Source organism: Lepidochelys kempii, chromosome 12 (genome assembly GCF_965140265.1).
Source record: "Lepidochelys kempii isolate rLepKem1 chromosome 12, rLepKem1.hap2, whole genome shotgun sequence".
Classification (NCBI taxonomy): Eukaryota; Metazoa; Chordata; order Testudines; family Cheloniidae; genus Lepidochelys; species Lepidochelys kempii.
In genome coordinates, this window is record NC_133267.1 from 2,192,415 (window position 1) to 2,212,595 (window position 20,181).

Sequence of the window (20,181 nt, forward strand, 5' to 3'; positions counted from 1 at the left end):
GACAGCCCAGCCAAGAGGCCTGGCAGGTCAGACTCGGAGTGGGATCGTAACCCCGACAGGGGTGCTGACACTGGGAAGAAGGGTCCTGCCACCTAAAGCCTGAGGGTGTGTGGCCACTGCCAGAGCAAGTGTCCAACCCGCAGCATCTCTGCAGCACGGCCAGGGCCTGAGAAGGAAGACTGGGACGTGTGAGGAACAGACTGAACTTCCCTGACATCCCAGAGACGCTGGTTGTGGTGTCCCCATGCCAAAGAGCAGGGTGATGGGTTTTCCTTTAACATTTCCCAGTTTTTCCTTTTTTTTTTTAATTGATTGCTGTTTAATAAATGGTATTTGCTTTGAACTGTAGGTAATGATCAGTGGGTCAGGGAAGTGTCCAGTGCAGAGAGAGCACCCCAGAGTGGGGACACCCTAGCCTCTGTCCTAGGTGACCATGACAAGATTGGGGGTCGAGCCCCCCAGGAATCCTGGGCCCAGCCTTGTTGGGGTTACGAGGACTCTGCCACACAGGAGAGTGGAAGGGGAGCCCTTGAGGTCAGGCAGGCTTCTGGGTACAGGGAGTGGGAGCGAGGACTCAGATCCTTTTGCTAGCCCACTTCACCGGGGTAGCGTGTAAGACAGAAAAGTTCCCCACAATAGCGGGACTATTCCCCCGCTTACATAATACAACCCTTGAGATGAATGAAACATAAAAAGCCTCCGATAACAAAAGGATCAAAGGAGTCTACTATACACCTGCGCCATCTACTGGATATCAACAGAAGTAGCAGAACAACTGAAAGACTAGTGATTAGTATTGTTCCTGTATATAGCTGCTGGCCCCTGGGCCTCGACACCGGTCGGTGTTAATTGCTCACTAGAGTGCATGTATATTTTGCACATGGTACAGGCTTCAAATATTTTATGTATATCAACTTGATCTATAAACCTACTAATTGCAGACCTAAGTGATTCTTGGTGAATTAAAAATCCTATTGACTGGCTAAGAGCAACCAAGTGCCCTGATTTGAAAAGTACTATCAAAAGTAGCACAGAAAGGAACCTAACATTAGCAAATGAGTGCTCCCTGAACTCAGTAAAAGTACTGTGCTAAGCGGTGTTGCCTAATGGGTAAAGCAACGGACTGTGACGTGGGAGACCTGGGTTTTATTCCTGGCTGGGCTATTGGCTTGCTGGGTGACCTTGTGAGACTGTGACTTCCCCCATCGCTAAAATAAGTATGGTGGCCCTGAGTCCTCTGTAAAGCACTTTGAGACCTGCCAATGAAAGAGCTCCTCTAGCGTTTCTTATTATTATGAAAAGGGGTTATCCTTTTTCAATTCCATCCCAGTAGCGGCCACAGCATTTATCAAATTAGTAAACAGAGCTTGTTAAATTGCCGCTTGAAAATCTAACAGGCACCTTGGCAAATTAATGATGCTGATTCACACTTCTACTCTCCCATGGCTGGACTGGCCCTGTAGAGATAACCAGAGTAAAAAGAACAACAAACATTTATCTTAGGGCTTGTTTACAAACAAACTGTCACCAGAATAACTCAAAGTAACTCACAGCTTTTGTTCTTTTGGGGCAATTTTGCATGTGGACATTCTTAGTGCAGCTGACGAGTGTCCTCCTTTTATTTAGTTTGTCAGTGGAAAAAAAACAAAAGATTTTAAATCTTATTTTTCCCCACTGACAAAACTAAATCCAAATAAGACACACACAGATTGAGCTCAGAGTGCGCACAGACAGAATCACGCGAAAATACAAAGGGGTGAATTACCCCATTTCATTATTTCTAGGCCAGTTTGCATGTAGACCAGCCCTCAGTCACTAAAGCCAGTTGACTGGACTCCAATACACATGAGGAGCCAGCCTGGGAGTACGAAGAGGCCAGTTTTATAGAGAGTCGCTTTTCAGAGTACTGTACGAATCCGCTTGGAAATGCTGCTCTGCAGGCACGTTTAGCTAAAAGGGCCGCCGGCCACTGTGTATCATGATATTCTCAGGCTCGCTACAAGAACAACGTATTTTGCTACTTGTCTTTGTCTTGCATGATCTTGATCACAGATTTCAGCAGCAACTCACCTGCTCTCTAGGTGAGCGAAGTCCAACAGGTTGAACTCTCGGCAGTCTTGGCTGTGGTAGATATTGTCCACATCCTAACAGACAGACAGGTTAGCATATTAGCCCAGAGAAACGCTGCAAGGCAGGATTACAGCGCAACATGGCGCTGGTCAGGACACATGCTGAGCGTCAGCTTCGAATGGTCTGCATTCGCCAGACATCACACCACAGGACATTCTTGACCTCCTCCTGGAAAGCTGACCCAGCACCCCTCGAAAGAGGGGAGTCCTCACCCGAGCAGGCTCGGGGGCAGCAGCAGAGCTATCAACCAGGCTGCACGAGCTCTCCACAATCACATCATCCAGAGCTGAATTTAACACTCATGGGAACATAGGAGAGAGAACAAAAACCGGGGCTATTTCAGAGCAAGAGAGCAGAGGTCCCAGAGTACGGCTGGATCACCTGCTGGGCTTTCTAGGAGAAGAGGAATTAGCAGAGAGAAGAGGTAGCTCTCTGCAGGGGACAAGACCATCCACTGACCCTCCTGAGTGGGGAAGCAGCCAGCAGTGAGAAGTTACAGCAAAGGAAGGGAAACCCATCCCTGATACACCCACTATCCCCACCAACCTCCCTCCAACATAAAAAAGTCACAGATCAGCCGCTTGGAGTCTGAAGAATGCGCCTGCCACAGACCAACCGTGTCGAGCTGGCCAACATGAGGGCATCTGATATCTGTGAGGTTGGGCCCCTTTCTTTGTGGGCACCTGAATCTCTAAGAGAAGATCTGGCTGCTGAGGGAGACCCGGGTCAAGTGCTGGTGTCTAGGCATGAAGCTCTTTGGCCTTGGCCACAAAGAGGGAAGGCCTCAGACACTGATCATCATAAAACTCTTCAAGGCCCACTTGAGGCCTAGCCTGTGCCGTAAGCAGGGGTGCAAGGAAGCCGGTACGGGCCAGTACGGTGTACCTGTAAAAAGTGGCCACCGGTACCGGCCCGTACCCAGCTGACTTTAAAGCACTACTACAGAAGCGCTTTAACGTCGTTTACACTCGCCACCGCTCTTTAAACCGCCGCTGGAGCCCTGGGCGGTGTGGGCCAGGCAGCGCAGATGGGCTGGCTGGGGAATGCTGACCCCCCAACCCCTGCCCCTTCCGCCAGAGGCACTGGACCCCAAACCAGTAAGTCCTGTGTTTTACTTTCACCCCTGGCCATAAGCCTCCTGGGCTGGGGCAGGGGGACGGCAGGAGTATGCCCAGTGACTGGGAGATTCATTTTAGGGACAGGGCCTTGCCAAGGATTGGGCCCAGCCATGTCCCCACGACACACAGGGCATTGCTGCTCTGAAAGCTGCCTGGACTGGCTGGAAGGATGAGAAGGAGAAGGAGGAGGAGGAGATGTCTCTGAAGACGTTCCCAAAAAAGAAAGGCTGAAGCCTGAGGACTCCTCACTGCTGCCTGCTGGCCTCGAATGGCTCCTCCACACTTCAACCGATCTCACAGCACTGGGACACTTTCCCCTCATAGTCAGCCTCAGTTTCCCTTTGTTCAATTTCACCCCAAAGGCTTCACCCTCCGTCTTTAGTCAGCACGTTATGAAATACTGTGATGGAGTTCATTTAATCTCTTATCAAATCAACCCCTTCATCTGTTCTCTCATTTCGCTGAGCATCAGCTTGCTGCTAGCTGGATGGCCCAAAGTAGCTTGAAAACAGACACAGACCGCAAGGGGCAGGGCTGCCATCTCCCTCCTAGATGGAGGGCACGCAGCCCTAAATGCCATGCCACAGTTCTTTTATACCCAACATGTTGCCTTACAAAGCTGGGTCTAACCTGATTCTTCCTGATCACACCCAGCTCTTTTTCCATGGACCTCCCTGCCCACAAGGATCTGTTCCATGTAATTCTTCCCCAGAACTATTATGATGCATACAGCCAGGAGGGACCATTAGATCATCTACTTGGACCCCCGTGTAACACCCAGCTACCCCAGTATTGAGTCTTTGTGTTGGACTAAAGCACATCTTCCAGAGAGGCAGCCAGCCTGGAACTGAAGACATCAAGACATGGAGAGTTCACCGCATCCCTTGATAGTTTGGGCAACAGTTAAAAATCTCTCTTGGTTTCAATCTCACTTGCCTATTTTCTTCCTGGATTTCAGAGCCCTTTGAATTATTGTTCTTTCCACATTGCTGTTTGCAATGTCTTTAGTATCATCTCGAGTGGGGTGAAGGTTCCATGCTTCCAGACAGTTAACAAAGATGCTAAAAAGACGACCTCCCACGGATCTTGGCACCATGTCGTTAGGCACCTCCTCCCAGCTCCTTACAGGGAATTTACTGCTCTTCAGCCAGTTCCCAAGCCCCTGGACAGAGCTCACATCCCACCTAATATGAAGTTATTTTCAGGAGGTTTCATGAGATCCTCTCAAATGCTGTTATACAGCATTTTCATCTGCTTGGCTCCCTTTGTCCAGCTGTATCTCTCCAGTGCAAACAGTGCAATGTAATTTCCAATGCTGATTATTTAGTGACTGGTGTTGCTGCTGAGATTTCCTTGACAATCATGCAAGCACACTCCACTACAAGCGAAGGGGGCAAAATTTGCCTAAATTAAACAAAAACGTAGCCCTCTCCCCCTTGTGCCCCCCAAAGGATAGCTTATAACCCACTGGAGAGACAGCAGGTGTTGTTTCAGATAGGTACAAAACCCATCTGATAACTCCCCTAACGTTAGGACCTTAAAATGACCTGTTGAAATTGCTTCCATACAAGCTTACCCACTGGATCTCCTCTCTGAAGGTAAAGCCGTTGTAGTCACATAAAGCAGCATATGTCTCCGAAAACCCACCTACAAATGGAAGATTATATTGACAGAAACGTTAGCAGCAGCTCATGGAGGGAATGTAGAAAGAGAAAAAGGGACATTTGGGGAAGGATAGAAACTAATACAGTTTGGAATCCAGAAAAGAGAGGGCTAGAATTAAAAGTCCAATTAAACCCTCGCTTCTCCCAGCACAATGTTGAATCATGGATTGGGTGCCTCTCTGTTTGGTGCTGACTGACTCATTAATTACTTATCTTGATTCTTTCTTTCATTGTTATCTAATCTCTTTTACTGGACCAAGACATTATTTGTAATACACAAACTTCTCAGGCTAAAAGATTTTAAATCAGAATGTTTTGATCACAGAATTCCATTTACAAACTTTTTCTTATATAAATTATAGGAGAAAATATTGCAATATATATAAAAAAAAGATTGCAAAGCTAAGTCTGGAAAAGTTAGGAAATGCACAGGCAACATTAATGATGCCCCCTTGTGTGTAATCATGGGGTAACCTTTAATTACATGGTCACATACAATTTTTTCCCCACAGGAACACTGCCTCAGACACGCAACTGACTTCAGTGGGGCTACTCGTGGGAATACAATATTTAGGGAAGTGTTTGCAGGACTGGTGCCAATGTCATGTAAATATTTTTCCCACCTTATGACAATGGCCAGAGCTACTCCAAATGGTCAGATTCCTGCCAAGGTTATGCACCGTGCCTAACGTGCAGATGGCTGCAGGCACTAGTGTTAGCTATCACTTATTTTCTTCCTGATGGAAGTTAATTGCTGTACAGTCAAGGTGGGATTTTTCCAAAAGCACTTTGCATTCCCCTAGCTCTGCTTCCACTGAAGTCAACAGAGCTTTTGAAAACTCCACCCCAAGCCACTAAGTCTCGCAACCCTTGGTGTGTGAGGGCTCTTCACAGTATTTCTCTTTTCTGTGATGTACGTGCACAAAGCACAGTCTGATTACCACAGGGTCCTTGGTTATTCTGCAGCATTTCCTCCAGGGAGTCTGTTATCCTTCGAATTCTCTCGAACAAACTGGGGGGATAGTTTTTGAGCAGTTTTCTATGAAAAATAATCCAGGGTAAGTAAAGAAATGGGGTGCTAGGTAGAAAACATTCTCAATCCTACATATTGGCTACATTGACTGGAAACAGGTGAGCTTACTCTATTAGGAACACTTCATATGAATTTACTTTGTAATCCTGCATACCCTTTATGCGTTCTTTTTTATAATCCCTAGCTCCTATCTAGCACTTTTCCATTAGCAGATCTCAAAGCACTTTATAGAGGAGAGCTGTATCATTATCCCCATTTTATAGTTGGGGAAACTGAGGCGCAGAGTGGTGAAGTGAGTTGCCCAAGATCACCCAACAGGCCAGTGGTGGAGCCAGGAATAGAACCCAGTCCAGGGCTCTGTCCACTAGCCCAACTGCCTTTGTACTAGAGGAACATTGTAACACACATACATTTGGCCCCAAATTTAAATTCTGTACAGTAACACCTCACTTAACGTTGTCCCGGTTAACACTGTTTCATTGTTACCTCGCTGATCAATTCGGGAACATACTCGTTTAAAGTTGCGCTATGCTCCCTTAGAACGTTGTTTGGCAGCCGCCTGCTTTGTCCACTGCTGGCAGGAAGAGCAGCCCGTTGCAGCGAGCTGCGGAGGCTTGGAACAGGGTGGACCAGCAGCCCCCCCTAGCAGCTCCCTGCTCCCCTAAGTTCCCTGTGGGGCAGCCGCCCAGCAGGCTAACAATTGCCGGGCACTTCAGCTGTCCCTCCCCACACCGCTGTGTGCTGCTCCTGCCCTCTGCCTGGGAGCCACTCCTGGGAGCCGCCTGCTTGCTGTGGAAGTTGGGAGGGGAAGGGTGCTAATGTCAGGGTGTCCCGCTCCCCCCTGCTCCTGCCCCCCCTGCTCCTTTAGCCCATCTCCACAGAGCCGGGGTTGGTTCAGGACAGGGCTCAGGACAGAGGGAGCTTGCTGGTAGCAGCTGCTATCTCAAGTGAGCTGTAACTCACAAAATCTTATGCTCAGATAAATTTGTTAGTCTCTAAGGTGCCACAAGTCCTCCTTTTCTTTTTATCTCAACTTGCTGATCTATTTAAAAGGGCAATGTACTTAGAGTGGTGTCAGCATACTTAAAGGGGCAATGCACGTCTCTCCCACATACACAGTATATGTCTCTGTCTTTCTCTGCCGTGCTGTCTCCCCTCCCTCCATTCATGCTGCCTTGTAGAGTGTGAGGCTACATTAACAACAATGTGTTAATCCTTGAGGGCTCAGCTGAATGCTAGTTCATCATTTAGCAGTAAGGCATCCCCTGGGAAATAACCCACCCTCTTACTCCACCACTTCAACCAAGCTTCACAATCATCATTGCTGTGTACAAACATTTCCCTGGAACCTAACCCCCCCCTCATTTACATTAATTCTTTTAAGTGAATCCAATTTCCTCATCATTGTTTCGCTTAAAGTAGCATTTTTCAGGAACATAACTACAACGTTAAGCAAGGAGTTACTGTACAAGCAAATATAGGGTTGGGGAGCTCTCGGAGATCTCATCAGAGCTCCGCCAGCAACAAGGCAGGCTGTCCCATTATAACCACTAACCAAACGTTTCAGGAACAGCCTTACCCAGGGGAAGAGTCTGGAAAGACCTTCTTAAGCGACATGGTGACATGGCTGACCACCTGCTCCAAGTCGTCCAGCGACACAAGCCGGAAGGCGTAAGAGGCTGTATCTGTATCTATGACAACCTGAGGGGATGAGATGAATGACATTTGAGACAGCAAGCAGAAAATACATTTCATAAAACCCCTCAGATGCTACCACAAAGGGAGCAAATGAGCGAAGCTGTGTGCTAAGATGGCGAGCTCTTGCTGTGCTAAATATCCCTAGTGTTATTACTTATAATTCTCAGACAAAGACTAAGTTTCAATGGCGCTAAGCTTGAGAAAACTTATCAGCAATTTGGCATAGAATATGTTACAGGTACTGTACGTGCTCTAAAACCAAAGTATTATAAACCCAGGAAATCCTAAGTTAAGGCTAAACTTAAAAGAAATGCAAACCAGTTAAGGGATAGAAATGTGCAACTGTGGCACCCAAACAACCTTAACTCTGCCCTGCTGTGACACCATGCAATAACCATTGGTTTGTGGTTCCGGATAAAATTGATTTTAAGACACACCTGACTTGATTTCCCCCCTCCTGGCTTCACTACTTGCAGTCAGTGTTACCCTGTTACCAAAAGCATTAGGGTTAAATAAAAAGGTCAGGTACAGGGTGTCGCATTTATGAAAGGATCCATTTTTAGATTAAATGTTAACTCCTGACATAATTAATGGATTCACTAAATTCTGAGAAAATTCATTCCATGCTCAACAAGCCAGGGCTGTAATTTTGACAAGGATTTTTCATACACAACAAACTGGCTGAATCCTGGCTTTCAGTGGATAACTCAACACAGTCTTAATAGTGAGATTCCAAATGGGGCCTCCATAACAAACTGTCAGAAATAAACTAGCAGCCGTATCATCAGGAAATAAACAACTAAATCATCCTTATGCTACAGCAGTTTGGCAAATTTCTCATGAAAACGTACAAACCCAGGCACAAAAATCTTCTCACTCTGCCCCCATCCCTTGCCATGAGAATAAAGACAACAATTAATCATGCTTTATTGGCCCATCAGAATAACTCACTGGCCCCGCAGGGCAGGAGGATTTCACAAGACTGCACTAAATCCAATAAATTCACCTCTTGCTGCTCTCTGCAGGCCTCCAGACGCAGCTCCAGCACCTCACCCACCGGAGCAAACCCCAAAGGCAGGGGAAGTGCCTGGAGAATCCCCTGGAAAATGTAACCCCCGGAAGCCAGGAGCAAATCGCCCAAGCCAGTCTTCCTGTAGCTAATCTGTTTCAGAGGATTATTAGCTACATGAAAAACAAAGGAATACTTTGCACTTAATCTGGAAAAGCACAATTCTCAGAGGCCAGCCTTGCCAAAGTCTAGCTGCTCTGGGGACGCACGTTTCTGACAGATGACTAAAATATTTGTTCTTCACATGTCATCAAGGTAAGCATGATGAGTATTTTAAGCCTGGCAAATTCTCACCATAGCTTTGTAAGACAAGTCAATTGCTATTTTTCTGGGGGGTCACCAGGGGCAGTAGGCCAATAGCAGAGGGAGCAGAGCCTCTGAACTCTGAGATTGCATCTGAATTTTGTCCAGTAAATTCTTTGTGAAGCCACACGGGACCATTAGATCAACTAGTTTGACTCCTTGTGCTACACAGGCCACAAAATGTTACCCATTTACTCCTGTACCGAGTCCAATAACTCATGTTTGACTAACGTACTTCTAGTTCTCATATACATTTCCAGTCCACCCAAGTCCTTCCTTCTTTTACTCCTGTGACCATCCTTTGCAAATCCTCTCTAGCAATGTCTTTGTTAATGATACATGTGATTCTTGTAATAGACTTCCCATTTCCCACTCCACAAACAAGGTTCTAGTGAAACACATAACCGGATTGCTGAAGGGACTGACTACGTAACTCCCAACAAACAGCAGCAACTTCTAGACTATGGTTATCCACAGCCGCAGCAACATTTACATCAATCACACAAATAGCAAACTGTGCTGGCTAACAGCGGCTGCGGTCTGACTGGGGCTTCATTCAAAGCATTCAGAATGGTGTTTTCTTATGTTGCCTGTTTTACAGGTCAGGCAACGTTCAGGTTTGCCAGATACATAATCTCCTCTGTAAGAGGCTTTACCAGGTTTTAACATACCCTCCAGCTAAATTTGGATTGGCCTGGATAATCTAGACACACATGACACACACCAAGACCCTGCAACACAGGAGAAGCTGTGGACGCAAGAAAAGATAACAACGTGAACTCTCTTATTTTCCTGCCAAACATTTTACACTGCCATGGACCTGCAACATGCACGAGCCCCTTTTGTTCTACTGAAGTTAGAGGTACAAATGGAGCTGAAGCTTTTCCAGTCCCACTGGAAAGTAGCATCACTCAGACAAACAAAGCCAGCCCTCTCTTTGCGACTCAGACCTCGCAGCTCACGGGTCTGTTCAGACTGATTCTAGATTTATATGGGCTGTACCCTGGCTCCTAGAGGCAAGGGTACTGGGAAATGTAAGGATAGCATTTCAGTAAGGGGCTTTGTTTGCCAGCCAATAAATAGGAATGAACATTTAGTCTAGATCTTAGAGCTCAGTTAATGTTGCCAAAACAGAGTCACGGAGAGGCAGGAAACTACCCACAGCATCACAGTTGGCAAGAGACCTCAAGCCTACCCCAGCACCACTGTCTCTGTGTTCTGCGTTTGTCCAGCACCTGGTACCATGGGGTCCTGCCTCCCCAGCACTGAAGGAAGGCTGCTCCTCACTGGTGCTGCCAAGGGCTGCTCATGGGCAGGGACTGGCTCTTTTTGCAGCAGTGGGGAGAACGCTCTCTTGGGATGGATGTTTACACCTTCCCATCCCTGGCTCTAGGGCGCTACTCAACTCACAGTGCTCTGGGACACCAGGGGAGGCGCTGGCCTGGGCAGGGCACCGGGCCAGTGCCAGATCTCCCCCTCTGCAGCAGCGCCTTCCATCTGCCCGGACTCGGGGCTTCCCCAGGAGGTCCCTGCCAGGCCAGGGTCTCTGGGGATGTCCTCATAAGATTGGATGGGGGGGGGGGGTTCCAAGAGGATGGGTGCAGGAGAGTATCCTGGGGCTGTCCTGATGGGGGTGGGTGTCCCAGTAAGGTGGCTGGGGGAGAGTTGTCCTGACAGCCAGGGATGAGAGAGGGATGAGCTGTCCCGACGGGGGTGGGATGGGCTGTCACTTTGGGTCCTGAGGGGTGGCCCCTGGCTGCACTCACCAGGCTGGGCTCCTGGATCGCGATCTCTCTCACCTCCAGGAAGCTGAAGCTGCTCCACACCTGGGGAAAAAAGAGTCAGACCATGGCCAGGCCCCTGCCCAGCCCCAGCAGGCTGTGACCCACACGGGCTGCCACCCACACGGGCTGCCAGGGGCCAAGTGTGACACAGCGCCCCTGCTGCCTGACCTGCCGGAGTCCAACCCAGTCCTGCCCCTGCCAGCAGTGGGACATAAGCTACCCCCCACAGTCCTAAATCCATCCCAGCACCAGCCCACTCTCCCTGTTGGGCCCCCCGCACCCTGGCCCCCAACCCCAGCCTGACCCCCCTTCCAGTCACCTCAAACCGAACGCCTAATTCCCAGCCGGAGCTCCCTCCCCACTCACCCACCCCAACAGCACGGAGCCAGTCTCCCATGCAGGGTGGTGTGCTGGAGCCCAGGGCCCGGCTCCCAGAGGCACCCACCAATCCAGCTGCAGCTGATGGGCATGGTGGGTGCACCACACCCCGGAGTGTCAGTGTCCATGCCCCACCTTCCCTCTGGGACACCCCAAAAACCCCATCTCAGCAAGGGCAAGCAATGCTGAGCCCTTTCTGTTCCCTCAGCCAGCCAGCACCCCCTCCCCGGCCTTTGTGCCCCATCACAGAGAGAGGGCCAGAGACAATGCCAAGGAGCCACCAGAGCACACACCAGCCAGGAGCAGTTCTCCCCCCTCACACACACTTTGATAGCGGAGACATAGTGAACAGCATTGGCATGACCGGCTTTGCCGGTCACTGGCCAGCGAGCTGACCTAGGCGGTTCACACCACTCAGAGCTGTCACTCAGGCTGTAGCCATTTGCTTTCCATTATGCTCCCTGCTACACTTCCTCCGCGGGGGAAAGGCGATGGAGATTTCAGTGGGCGCATGGGAAACTTGGGAAGTTTAAAAAAGAAACTCGAGATCCTTCTTCAGCCCCTCTCTGCACACAATGCTCTGCGTGTGTTGTGCTTCAGGAACCTGGCCCCAGCTCCCCTCCCTTTGGACACAGGGGATTGTGTTTGCACGCCCCAGTCACATATGAGTTTACGCCGAGTGCTCACAGATGCACCACCTGGCCAGGGCCCCCTTGTTTATACCCAGCTGCAGCTTCCGCAGGCACTTCCTCCTTGTCTGCTTTGCTTGACAGACAGCTAACTTTGCGGAGTTGCTCACTGCCACATTGTTAGCATGTGTCAGGCTACAAGGAGAGCGACCGTCTCCCTCAGCTCCCATCTTCATGTGAGGCCAGCTGTGTTAGTGCCTAGAGTGGCTTCCCCTGGGCCCTGCTCCTCCCTTTTAGCAGGAAGAATTCTGGGGGCTCAATGGAGCTTTCACTGGGAAACCCTTATTGTGCTCGTGCAGTTGAAAGGGTGAGGCCGGGGTCTAAATCCTTGAACTTTCCTACTGAGAACTTGCCCTTGGGACTCCCGCTCTTCCTGCTGGTGCAGCAGAGATCAGGAATGTCAGGCAAGTACAGGAGCAGGCAGTTCTACACAAAGTGCTGGGATCTGCAAGGGGCTGTAGTTCATGGGAGGGACAAGGCGGGAGCTGGGCATGGGGATGCTGGTTCTGGGAAGGGGCAAGGGATGAAGGGTGTTCACAGAGGGGCCAGGAGCAGGCTTGAGTGTGGGTTAGGCCCAGCTGAGCAATGAGGGTGAGATTTTTCCAGCCCATAATGCATTGTAAGACCAGCAATATCACTCGTGCTCCTGGGCAAGGTTCAGCCGTTGGGGGCCTTTATGAGAAGCCTGCCTGGCTACTCAGGTAATGCGCTTGTGCAAAGTTCCCAGTGACTTCAACAGGCCTAGGCCAAAGCCCTTTGACACAATAACTGTTGCTACCAGCTTCTCCTGACCACTCATAACATCTCTAGTGGGGTCCCACGGGGCTCCGTCCTGGGTCTGGTATGAGTCACTATTTTCATCAATGACTTGGATAGCAGAGTGGAGTATGCTTTTATCATGAGCAGATGACACCAAGCTGGGAGGGGTTCCACACACTCTGGAGGACAGGATTCGAATTCAAAACGAGCTTGACAAGTTGGAAATTGTTCCCAATCATTCTCATATCCAGTGGAGTGCCCCAGGGGTCGGTCCTGGGGCTGGTTTTGTTCAACATCTTTATTAATGATCTGGAGGATGGTGTGGATTGCACCCTCAGCAAGTTTGCAGATGACACTAAGCTGGGGGGAGAGGTAAATATGCTGGAGGGTAGGGATAGGGTCCAGAGTGACCTAAACAAATTGGAGGATTGGGCCAAAAGAAATCTGATGAGGTTCAGCAAGGACAAGTGCAGAGTCCTGCACTTAGGATGGAAGAATCCCATGCACCGCTACAGGCTGGGGATCGACTAGCTAAGCAGCAGTTCCGCAGAAAAGGACCTGGGGATCACAGTGGATGAGAATCTGGATGAGACAACAGTGTGCCCTTGTTGCCAAGAAAGCCAGTGGCATATTGGGCCGTATTAGTAGGAGCATTGCCAGCAGATCAAGGGATGTGATTATTCCCTTCAATTCGGCACTGGTGAAGCCATACCGGGAGTATTGCATCCAGTTTTGGTCCCCCCGCTACAAAAGGGATGTGGACAAATTGGAGAGAGTCCAGCGGAGGGCAATGAAAATGATTAGGGGGCTGGGGCAAATGACTTACGAGGAGAGCTGAGGGAACTGGGGTTATTTAGTCTGCAGAAGAGAAGAGCGAGGGGGGATTTGATAGCAGCCTTCAACTACCTGAAGGGGGTTCGAAAGAGGATGGATCTAGACTGTTCTCAGTGGTGGCAGATGACAGAACAAGGAGTAATGGTCTCAAGTTGCAGTGGGGAAGGTTTAGGTTGGATATTAGGAAAAACTATTTCACTAGGAGGGTGGTGAAGCACTGGAATGGGTTACCTAGGGAGGTGGTGGAATCTCCATCCTCAGAGGTTTTTAAGGTCAGGCTCGACAAACCCATGGCTGGGATGATTTAGGTGGGGATTGGTCTTGCTTTGAGCAGGGGGTGGGACTAGGGGACCTCCTGAGGTCCCTTCCAACCCTGAGATTCTCTGAGTCTGTGACCTGGGTCAGAGACATCAAGGGTTCTGCAGGGAAATGCTAGGAACAGCCCAGCTTAGACCAAGGCTTCTATTGTGTTATTCCTAACAAAGCTAATCCCCAGGGGGAGGGAGTTTGGACTAGACATGGACTGTGCATATTCCAGGTGCCTTCTCACCACACTCTGCCTGTGGGATTGAATGCTGACTGGGCTGTAGCTTGGAAAATTAGTACCTGCGCAGTTTCCTAGCTTTGGAAGAGGTTACCTGTCTCCCCAACTCCCCCCATGACCCCACTACTTCCCCACCCACCCCCACACTAGAGATCACCTTCCATCCATTTTGCTTTTAAAGGTCATATGCCAGATACATCAAAAGTTTAATGCTCCTGGGAAAAGTGCAGCTCATGGAACTACTGGTCAGTCAGCCTCACCTCAGTCCCTGGAAAAATCATGGAGCAGGTCCTCAAGGAATCAATTCTGAAGCACTTAGAGGAGAGGGAAGTGATCAGGAACAATCACCACGGATTCACCAAGGGCAAGTCATGCCTGACTAACCTAATTGCCTTCTATGATGAGATAACTGGCTCTGTGGAAGAGCGGAAAGCAGTGGACGTGCTATTCCTTGACTTTAGCAAAGCTTTTGACATGGTCTCCCACAGTATTCTTGCCAGCAAGTTAAAGAAGTATGGGCTGGATGAATGGACTATAAGGTGGATAGAAAGCTGGCTAGATCATCGGGCTCAACGGGTAGTGATCAATGGTTCTATGTCTAGTTGGCAGCCGGTATCAAGTGGAGTGCCCCAAGGGTCGGTCCTGGGGCCGGTTTTGTTCAATATCTTCATAAATGATCTGGAGGATGGTGTGGATTGCTCCCTCAGCAAGTTTGCAGATGACACTAAACTAGGAGGAGAAGTAGATACGCTGGAGGATAGGGATAGGATACAGAGGGACCTAGACAAATTGGAGGATTGGGCCAAAAGAAATCTGATGAGGTTTAACAAGGACAAGTGCAGAGTCCTGCACTTAGGATGGAAGAATCCCATGCACCGCTACAGACTAGGGACCGAATGGCTCGGCAGCCGTTCTGCAGAAAAGGACCTAGGAGTTACGGTGGGCGAGAAGCTGGATATGAGTCAACAGTGTGCCCTTGTTGCCAAGAAGGCCAATGGCATTTTGGGGTGTATAAGGAGGGGCATTGCCAGCAGATCGAGGGACGTGATCGTTCCCCTCTATTTGACACTGGTGAGGCCTCATCTGGAGTACTGTGTCCAGTTTTGGGCCCCACACTACAAGAAGGATGTGGATAAATTGGAAAGAGTCCAGCAGAGGGCAACAAAAATGATTAGGGGACTGGAACACATGAGTTATGAGGAGAGGCTGAGGGAACTGGGATTGTTTAGTCTGTGGAAGAGAAGAATGAGGGGGGATTTGATAGCTGCTTTCAACTACCTGAAAGGGGGTTCCAAAGAGGATGGATCTAGACTGTTCTCAGTGGTGGCAGATGACAGAACAAGGAGTAATGGTCTCAAGTTGCAGTGGGGGAGGTTTACGTTGGATATTATGAAAAACTTTTTCCACTAGGAGGGTGGTGAAGCACTGGAATGGGTTACCTAGGGAGGTGGTAGAATCTCCTTCCTTAGAGGTTTTTAAGGTCAGGCTTGACAAAGCCCTGGCTAGGATGATTTAGTTGGGGATTGGTCCTGCTTTGAGCAGGGGGTTGGACTACCTCCTGAGGTCCCTTCCAACCCTGATATTCTATGATTCTATGTCAGTCTCCAAAGTGTCGCACGCAGAGAAAGCACTTACCCTGACCGGGAGCATCACCTGCAGCACATATGCCCTCCAGGGGGTTAAAACCTGCACAGGAGGGAAATCAGAGTCACAGCTATGATTACTGAAAGGGTAAGTGCTGTGCATTTATACTCCCTACCAACCCTGGAGGAGGAGTTCAGGGCACATAACTGTTTCCATTCTAGCCCCCTGCTTGGACATTTTTACCTTAGGAGGGTAAAATTACCGAGCGTTAGGTGACATCAGAACAAATCTGTGGGCACATAATTAACCTGCAGAGCTGCTGCCCATCTGCGTGTCCAGCACATTTCAGAGACTCAAGCCTGGGAATTCTAGGCTCAGACCCAGAACACTGGGATGCAATTCCTGAGTTACCAGAACATACCAAGATGTTGTCTTCATACTTGGATTTGACCTGCAGCTGGACAGGCTTCACCAGGATTATTTCCTTTGGCCCCAGCAAGGCGGTGATGCTGTCTGAAAAGACAACACCCAATCAATCAAACAAGCTGGCAGAGATAGGGAGGCTGATCAGCCTGTCAGTGGCCCATGTGAAAAAAACTGCGGTCTCCCCAAAGCGCCCTGTGAGATGCCATCTACGTCAGAGCCAGCACTAGCTAATCCCTGCTTTTCATTCTCAGCAGAGTCTGGCCAGCAACTGAATTCCCCATGCCCCTACAGGGGGCTCATGGAGGGGGTAACAGGAGGATAACATCTGGGGGTGCAGGTAAGAGAGACCGGGGTGAGATTTTCAAAGCAGTCTAGGGGATTTAGACATGCTGATTTTAATGGATCTCAATCCCCTAAACCATTGTATCAATCTGAACCCTTTCTTCATGTCCTGCTGCCAGTCACATGGCATGGAAATACATTAATTCCCTTGTCACATGACAGCGGCTGGTATCCACTGATAGCAATGACTATCGTTACATCTTACCCTCCAAAACCAATAATAACCACCACAAATGGCTGACACACCTGAAGATGTCGGGGGGGGGGGGGTCTGGGGAGATGGTCCGACCCAGGACACACAAGAGGATCATTCTGCCTCTTCTTGGACATCTATTAATAGCCTTCCAGCACTGAACCTCAAGGGCTTTCTGATCACACACCCACTTCTTGTTTTCAAACTCATGGAGATCTCAGGACTTGTCTACATGGGTCATTAGAATACGAGAAGCCCGGGTGAAGCTCTACAGAGCAATAGCTTGTCGTGAAGTAATGTCCCACATGGACATTGCTGTTTGTCCCAGTGCACTACAGAACTGTTACTACATTGTAGCAGTGTCCACACAGGCTGTTACTGCTCAGCAAGCTGGTGTGCTGTAGTCCCTCCCTGGCTTGCCAGGAGCTAACACCCTGGGTAGACAGCCCCTCAGGCTCGCTCTGCATCTCAGACTTGCCGTAAACGTGCCTCTGTGAGGATTTTTCTTTCACTCCCAAAAGCTTTTCCCTTGCTGGTCACCCAAGTGCCATTTTGGACAGTGCTCAAGCACAGAATGTCATTGTAACATGGCAAGGATGCATTGCTTAGATATGTTGCCTCAGGACCCCTGACTCTCCTGGGAGCTTTGAGGCCTCCTTGTCTGGGGGCTATTTGTGAAATTGCCTCCACCTTTCTTGTGTCCAGTCGACCTCCTTCATCCCCGTATGTTCTTTGTAAGGAATCTTGCTCAGACCAACCAGGAGTTTGCTCCCGTCCAGTTTAAAGCCCTTTTCTTTGTCACACGGCAGATCACTACACAGTCTCTCATTGTGATCATTTTTCCCCAATTGCTAAATCGTCAACAATTACGTCCATTCCATCCAGATACGCGAAGATCGGGGACAAGATGCTTTGGCAACTTCAGATGCTGAGACAATCCCAGAGGGAGGTCACTACATCTACCCGAAGAGACATTGGCGGTGCAGAGTTTTGAGCTGTCTGGTCAGACCTTGGCTTACATCACAAAGAAAATGTTCTTGTGTAGACACATCTTCCTGTACCAATTGGCTGCACTCACATGAAACTCAGTTGATCACTGTGACCCTAATATTACCACAGTGTCTGAATTAGCTTCTCCCCAGACATGTGGGGATCGGGGGAGAAGAGATCTCACCTCTCTGAGACCCTGGGCTTCTCAGGACCCTCCTTCCAGCCTTCCCCGCTCTCTCCCCGTCTCTCTTAACTGGCTGATTTCTCTTTGCCAGGAAAACTTGGAAGGGCTGCAGCTATGACAGACGCCATCTTGGCCAACACCAGAGATTGAACCAGGGGCCTCCACCCACATCCACAGGCTGAACTAGAGAGCCAGGCTCCCCGCCTGGGGGCTGACACAGACACACGCCCTCCGTGACCCGGCCCAGAGGGAGACCCATTGCACCCCTGCCTCATGGGGTACACAGCCAGCTCCTCCAGTGGCAGGAGCGGACATCAGACCTGGCTCTGTTCACAAGTTTTTTGTTCTGATCTGGCTGGCTTGCCGTTAGACTCCTGGCTGCTGGTCCCTGTTCTAGGTACATGGCTTGGTGGCCGTGGGGAAAGTGGAGTTTAAGCGTCTTGCTCTTGCTGGTCTAAGCTATGGCTCCTCCGGCTACTGACTGTCTGCAACCACGGCCTTTGTCTGTGCAGATCCGAAACCCCAGAGTGAGGGATGCTTTGTAGCTTCCGTTATCCGAGCACACTGCACAGACCCCTGCTGCCAGAAGCTCTGTGTGTGCCCTTCATCCCCACCCCCCCCCCATACCACAATGCCCTATTCTCCTCCTATTCTCCCTTCCACCACATGCCCTCTATGTCCTCCCCCATGCCAGGGGCTGGGTGTGTCCCCATTCCACCTTTCCCCCATGCCAGGGGCTGTGTCCCCCATGGCCCGTCCCCCATTCTCCCCCCTGCATACAAAGATCTCTGTGTGGCTCCCCAGTTCCTCTTTCCCCCAGCTCAGGGTTTTGTCACTCCCGCACCCCCACCCATCCTTCTCACCATTCATAATTCTTTTCTGTCTGCTAGGGAGATTAGGGTGTCAGTAATTTGCAAACTGGATACCATCAGATTAGGCCTGGATAGAGACTGGGAGTGATTGGGTCATTACAAAACCTAAACTTAATTTCCCCACTATTAATTTCTCCCTACTGACAGGTTTCAGAGGAACAGCCGTGTTAGTCTGTATTCGCAAAAAGAAAAGGAGTACTTGTGGCACCTTAGAGACTAACCAATTTATTTGAGCATGAGCTTTCGTGAGCTACAGCTCACTTCATCAGATGTTTACCGTGGAAACTGCAGCAGACTTTATATACACACAGAAATCATGAAACAATACCTCCTCCCACCCCACTGTCCTGCTGGTAATAGCTTATCTAAAGTGATCAACAGGTGGGCCATTTCCAGCACAAATCCAGGTTTTCTCACCCTCCACCCCCCCACACAAATTTACTCTCCTGTTGGTGCTAGCCCATCCAAAGTGACAACTCTTTACATAATCAAGTCGGGCTATTTCCTGCATAGATCAAGGTTTTCTCACATCCCCCCCACCCCCATACACACACAAACTCACTCTCCTGCTGGTAATAGCTCATCTAAACTGACCATTCTCCAGGTTTAAATCCAAGTTAAACCAGAACATCTGGGGGGGGGGGGGTAGGAAAAAACAAGAGGAAACAGGCTACCTTGCATAATGACTTAGCCACTCCCAGTCTCTATTTAAGCCTAAATTAATAGTATCCAATTTGCAAATGAATTCCAATTCAGCAGTTTCTCGCTGGAGTCTGGATTTGAAGTTTTTTTGTTTTAAGATAGCGACCTTCATGTCTGTGATTGCGTGACCAGAGAGATTGAAGTGTTCTCCGACTGGTTTATGAATGTTATAATTCTTGACATCTGATTTGTGTCCATTTATTCTTTTACGTAGAGACTGTCCAGTTTGACCAATGTACATGGCAGAGGGGCATTGCTGGCACATGATGGCATAGATCACATTGGTGGATGTGCAGGTGAACGAGCCTCTGATAGTGTGGCTGATGTTATTAGGCCCTGAGATGGTGTCCCCTGAATAGATATGTGGGCACAATTGGCAACGGGCTTTGTTGCAAGGATAAGTTCCTGGGTTAGTGGTTCTGTTGTGTGGTATGTGGTTGTTGGTGAGTATTTGCTTCAGGTTGCGGGGCTGTCTGTAGGCAAGGACTGGCCTAGTAACTCCCTACTGTTACTCATACCTTCTTGTCAACTGTCTGTAATAGGCCACTCTCTTACCACTTCAAAAGTTATTTTTCCTCCCTTGGTACCCTGCTGTTAATTGATTTAACTCATTAGACTGACCTCACGCTTGGTAAAGCAACCCCCCATCCTTTCATGTATTTATACCTGCTCCTATATTTTCACTCCATGCATCCAATGAAGTGAGCTGTAGCTCACGAAAGCTTATGCCCAAATAAATTTGTTAGTCTCTAAGGTGCCACAAGGACTCCACTCCTCATAGTCTTTTTAAGATGAACAGGAACTAGGAGTCTGTAATTTACCAAGAAGGTGCTAATGGCTGCTATCAACTAGCCCTTTGATCTGCACCCAATTACCCAGGGGGCA

General features: G+C 49.2%; 1 protein-coding gene across 1 annotated transcript in view; it reads right to left on the reverse strand.

Annotated features, from left to right (window-relative positions):
* Positions 1-15,683, reverse strand: part of CARMIL2 (capping protein regulator and myosin 1 linker 2) — a 134,949-nt gene extending 119,266 nt beyond the window's left edge. Inside the window, exons 1-6 of the mRNA XM_073307100.1 lie at positions 15,639-15,683; positions 10,782-10,841; positions 7,525-7,646; positions 5,854-5,951; positions 4,825-4,895; positions 2,071-2,144 (exon numbers count right to left, since the gene is read on the reverse strand). Of these exons, the coding sequence (XP_073163201.1) occupies positions 2,071-2,144; positions 4,825-4,895; positions 5,854-5,951; positions 7,525-7,646; positions 10,782-10,841; positions 15,639-15,653 (440 nt within the window). The 5' untranslated portion in view covers positions 15,654-15,683. The remainder of the gene's footprint in view (positions 1-2,070; positions 2,145-4,824; positions 4,896-5,853; positions 5,952-7,524; positions 7,647-10,781; positions 10,842-15,638) is intronic.
* Between the last annotated feature and the right edge of the window lie 4,498 nt (positions 15,684-20,181).